This window comes from Bidens hawaiensis, unplaced genomic scaffold (assembly GCF_021521415.1).
Source record: "Bidens hawaiensis isolate Kalapana, Puna unplaced genomic scaffold, B.hawaiensis_p1.1 tig00008970_1, whole genome shotgun sequence".
NCBI lineage: Eukaryota > Viridiplantae > Streptophyta > Magnoliopsida > Asterales > Asteraceae > Bidens > Bidens hawaiensis.
In genome coordinates this window covers 555,586-560,425 of record NW_027491655.1, presented here as the reverse complement: position 1 = coordinate 560,425, position 4,840 = coordinate 555,586, and the positions used below count along the sequence as shown (strand labels likewise).

The 4,840-nt window shown below is 33.1% G+C and overlaps 1 protein-coding gene across 1 annotated transcript; it reads right to left on the bottom strand.

The window, feature by feature from the left end:
* Positions 1-3,026: 3,026 nt before the first annotated feature.
* Positions 3,027-4,840, bottom strand: LOC143530689 (CASP-like protein 1F2). The gene is made up of 3 exons (XM_077026157.1): positions 4,640-4,840; positions 3,765-3,888; positions 3,027-3,283 (listed from the first exon to the last, which is right to left on the bottom strand). Exons 1-3 carry the CDS (start codon positions 4,828-4,830, stop codon positions 3,062-3,064), a joined length of 537 nt encoding a protein of 178 aa, XP_076882272.1. The 5' UTR covers positions 4,831-4,840; the 3' UTR covers positions 3,027-3,061.

The following is a 4,840-nucleotide window of genomic DNA, read 5'->3' as shown; positions in this document are numbered from 1 at the left end:
ATGAAAAACACAATTACCCTGATCCATATAAGGCAACCAACGGCCTAGCTTCGAGATAGCAAACATCACATCTTTCATATTGGATTTCCTATCAATCGTCACCGCACATGTATAGAAGGCTCGCACAATTTGAAGTATTATAGTCTTTGCTTACTTTATATTTTGTCTGGTGGAGTATGACTTACCTATACTAAACTATTTGAACCTTGGATGCTAGAGAAACAACAAAACTCAAGAGACTTATAAGAGGGGACCAAAGGGGTTGTTTTTTAGCTTATTTGTCATGTGTTACATAAATGGTCCACGTAATTTCATAAATCAATTTAATTACGTAAATGTCCATGTGGTAAAATAGTCACAAGGTAAAATAATCATTTATACGAATTTAATACAGGTTTTTTTTAATATAATTCAATATTAAAAGAAAATATATAGATATTTTGATGTGTGATGATACATAATGGATTAATTTCTATTCAACTACAACTAAAATTATGTTCTCGCTTTTTTAAACATAATGTGACAAAAACTGGTTTTATGGGCTTCTATCTTTGTATCAATGATTTTATGTCGGTACACTTGATTACCTAACTATTGGTTCTTCTCTAACAACTTATGTTAGACTTCGTATAAAAACATGAAATTGCTTTTGAAGTTATTAAATCCAAGCTTGAGAAGCATTTGGGCTTTCATCTATGACCATAACCACCATTATTTTGGGCTATTTAGAGGTAAACACTTTTTTCTAAAGATAACCTACCCGGTTCCGGGCCCAACCCTACCCGGACCATGGCTATAGACCGGGCTTTGGGTTTCTCCTTGGAACCGACTCGGACCTGTCAAAACTGGTTCCACCAATACCTGGTCAAAACCCAACCCAACTCGGACCTGTCAAAACTGGTTCCACCAATACCTGCCCCAGAACCGGTTCCTAGCCGACCTGGTTTTGACTTTTGTTAACTATACCTGAAACCGTTCCTACCCAGTTTCGGTTCATGAAAATACCCGGTTAATTTGTGCACCTCTAGTTATTATCCAATATCAAAGATTTACAAGGATAGCTAGTAACTAGTAATTAAGGATGTTTTTTACATTTTGCTCTTCTAAGTTATTCGTGGAATATGTGAGATACTTGTTGAATACGTGTTAAATACGTATAAAACGTATAGAAAATGAGTATCTCATACTACATAACACATAATAGTTTTACGTATAGATCCGCCCGGCGCCCGTGACATAACACTTGTATATGGGATTATAATTTTGACAAAGGGTGCCAAACTCAAAGTTGAGCATTGATAGATGGTTATTGAAAATTCACTAGCTAAACAAGGACATGATTTAAAAAATTCTAGAATTTAAGTGATATAAATATAAATAAAGATCGATCAAAAATTCAAAATCATGGACAAAAGCAAGGCAGCATGCTGGTGAGTCAGGCAGCAACAGTGGCCAGTGGGGTGCGATTAGAATTGGCGGTAGCAGACAGCTATACGCCTATACGACTACCAGATGGTAATTGTTTTATCGTGACAACATACTTAGCTAACAGTAAAACAACGGTTTAAAGGTGATATTCTATTATTTATGCCATTTGAAGTGTTTTGGGAAGAAATACATGTCGAGTAAATTGATTACTTGTAAAAGGTCACGCAATGAATATTTTAGCTATGTTAAATGTTACACTAAGGTTGTATAAGTGGTATAATTATTATGAATGATTATACATATTTTCGTATATTTATAAATATGTTTTAAATGGTTTATAATTAGTTTTGAGAATGGATTATGACAAGGTTTTCCATTACCAAAAAAAAGAGGCAAATTTTACTTGGTAAAACTAATTTATTTAGCTTTGGGTGTCGTTGGATTTGGTTGTTACCAAACAAGGATCACACGTAGGCGATGAATTGACCTTCGACTTGGCGATGAAATTAAGGTCATGTGATCATGACGATCTATTGGCTTACATGAAAAGAGGTTGGTGTTCATAAAAAGGTTTTTGCCATGAAACATATATATATATATATATATATATATGCCATGAGGTTAAGGAACTTTATAAATGTTTATAGACATAATAGAAGTATATAAATATTTTATAATGTGTTTTATGACATGAATGTTTTGGCAAAGATGACATTTTCATCATGTTTTTTTCATCGTAAGTAAAGGCAGTTATGACGAAACAATGAAGTAGGTACTCGGTTTTATTTTAACGATGATGTAACAACTAGTGTTGTAATTAATACAAGCCAGTGGATTGTAAGGTCGGGTTTGATTTGATTTAGTTGCATTGATTATTTTTTTATATAGAACTTTGTTATGCATTGTGTAAACCTAACAAAAGTCACGTGTTAGAGATTCCTGGGTATCATAGGCCGCCACCACTTTTTTTTTGCCTTCATTGGCCTCCACTTTCATCAACCATACATGTGAACCCACTCTGGCCCAACTCGTTTTGATGCCACTTTGCATGATATGAAATGTTTTAACTTAAGGGGTTTAACACTTTAATAATTATTATTAATGTTATTGTTACTTTTGCACATAACTTGCTAGCAATCTCCATAATTGATTTTTTTAAGACCATTTCTAGAGGTTTTTGACATTTCTTTGGCAATGGGCAGCACATGGCATGTTTCATTGTTTTGAATAACCTACATATGGGTTATTGAAGATGCTATGATAGTCCCACATGAAAGGAAAGAGTTATACCAAAGTGTAAAAATAAGACCTTGTTTTCTAACTTCCAAACTTAATATACTATATTTATTGACCATATAGTGCCTACATTCAAAATCACCATTTATGTTTAAGTTGGCACCTCCATGACATGCACAAATAGAATCAGCTTGTAGCTGCCTTATTTAAGTTCGCTTCATTTAAAACATTAAACATACAAAACATTTATTTACCTTTTTTTAATTAATACATACTTTTATTTAACACTAAAAATAAGGTGTAAAAACACAAGTTACTAACATCACTAATCATCACAATTCATAAAAGACATTTAGGTCATTTCACACATTCATTAGATTAGATACATGTCGCTTCTTTAAACCGGGATTTGTCGCGATTTATTCGCAGAGATGATAGTGAGGAGGACATAGCAAAACACAACTATGTAACCCAAGATCAATGAAAAAACAGCTTTGTGACAAAATTTCCCAAAGTTGTCACAAACCGGCATCCAACCGGTATGGCTATTCCCATACTTGCCCACTTGAGCGAAAGAAGTCGCGGCTCCAGATCCAGCCGCCAATAATATCGCTAAAATCTGTATACAAATGACAAGTTAAATAGTGATTAGTTAATCACATAACAAATAACATTAAACAACAATCCACAACAGTAATGAAAAAATATCCACAAAATAGTGAAATACTTGGAAGCCAAAATCTTTGATTTCTAAGTGAAAAGTAGGTTAAAAACTCAATCCATATAGTACAAAAAAAGTAAAATAATAATAAATTAAAAAAAAAAGTGAAACGAGACAATATTAGTTTATATTATAATAATGTTGTAAAGTACAAAATCCCCACGGGAGGTGGATGTTTCATTGTGCCTAAAACCAATAAATGCTATTTTATCTTAGATCTTAGGATTTAAAAATTAGGTAAAAAAGTAGTCTTAAAAAATCTATAACTTCAAAAAAATAGTAATTGAGAGCTCTAACTTGTAAGTAATAACTAAATTCATGAAAAATAAAATATATGTACCCATGCATAAATTTTATAAGAGTAACCAAACATTTATACCAGATCATGGACAAACAAATAGAAGTAGTAAACCGAGTTGGACGATTTCCGGCCGAGTTTAAAAGCCGGCAGCAACGACAACACCGACAAAGCACAAGCAACCACATTCATGAACGTGAAAAACCTGCAACGTAAAAACGGATGAGATATTATAAATACTGACGTGAAGAAGCCAAAAAAGAAAATAAAAACAACTAAAAAACAGCATCATGAATGTTTTTTGTGTTTTTTTTTCAGAAACATCATTGTAACATAAGCAACAAAGTTAACCATCTAAAAAAACATATTGTACCGTAAGACAAAGTTAACCACTCAAATAAACAATGTAGCTAGGTGTTTTTTTTTCCAAAAACAACATCGTAACGTAAGAAACAAAGTTAACCACTCAAAAAACATCATCGTAGGTGTGTCTTTTTTCTCTTTCAAAAAAAGTCATCATACCGTAAGCAACAAAGTTAACCGGCCACTCAAAAATTAAAACATTATTGTACCGTAAGACAAAGTTAACCACTCAAAAAAACAACATCGTAGCTAGGTGTTTTTTCCAAAAACAACATCGTATCGTAAGAAACAAAGTCAACCACTCAAAAAACATCATCATAGGTGGGTGGGTGTGTTTTTTTCTCTTTCAAAAAACATTAATGTACCGTAAGCAACCAAGTTAACTACTAAAAAAACATCATTGTATCACAAGACAAAGTTAACCACTCAAAAAAACATCTTTCTAACTAAGTGTTTTTTTTCCCAGAAAAAAAACATCATTGTAATGTAAGAAACAAAGTTAACCACTCAAAAAACATCATAGTAGTTGTGTTTTTTCTTTTTTTAATTTTTAAAAAAACATAAGCGTTAAACAAAAGTTAACAACATCGTACTTGAAGGCAGGAGAATAGGTGTAACGCGCGTCGAGACTCGTCCCATACAACACCTTCGACTGGCGGCTATTGAGCATCAAAATAACGGCTGCAATTGAGGTGGCAGCCGCCACAATTCTGAGCCAAATTTGTGAAGCCATGAAAGACAAATGTGTGTTTGGAGATGGGATTTTGTTGTTTTCGGTTTCCATTTGATTAAAG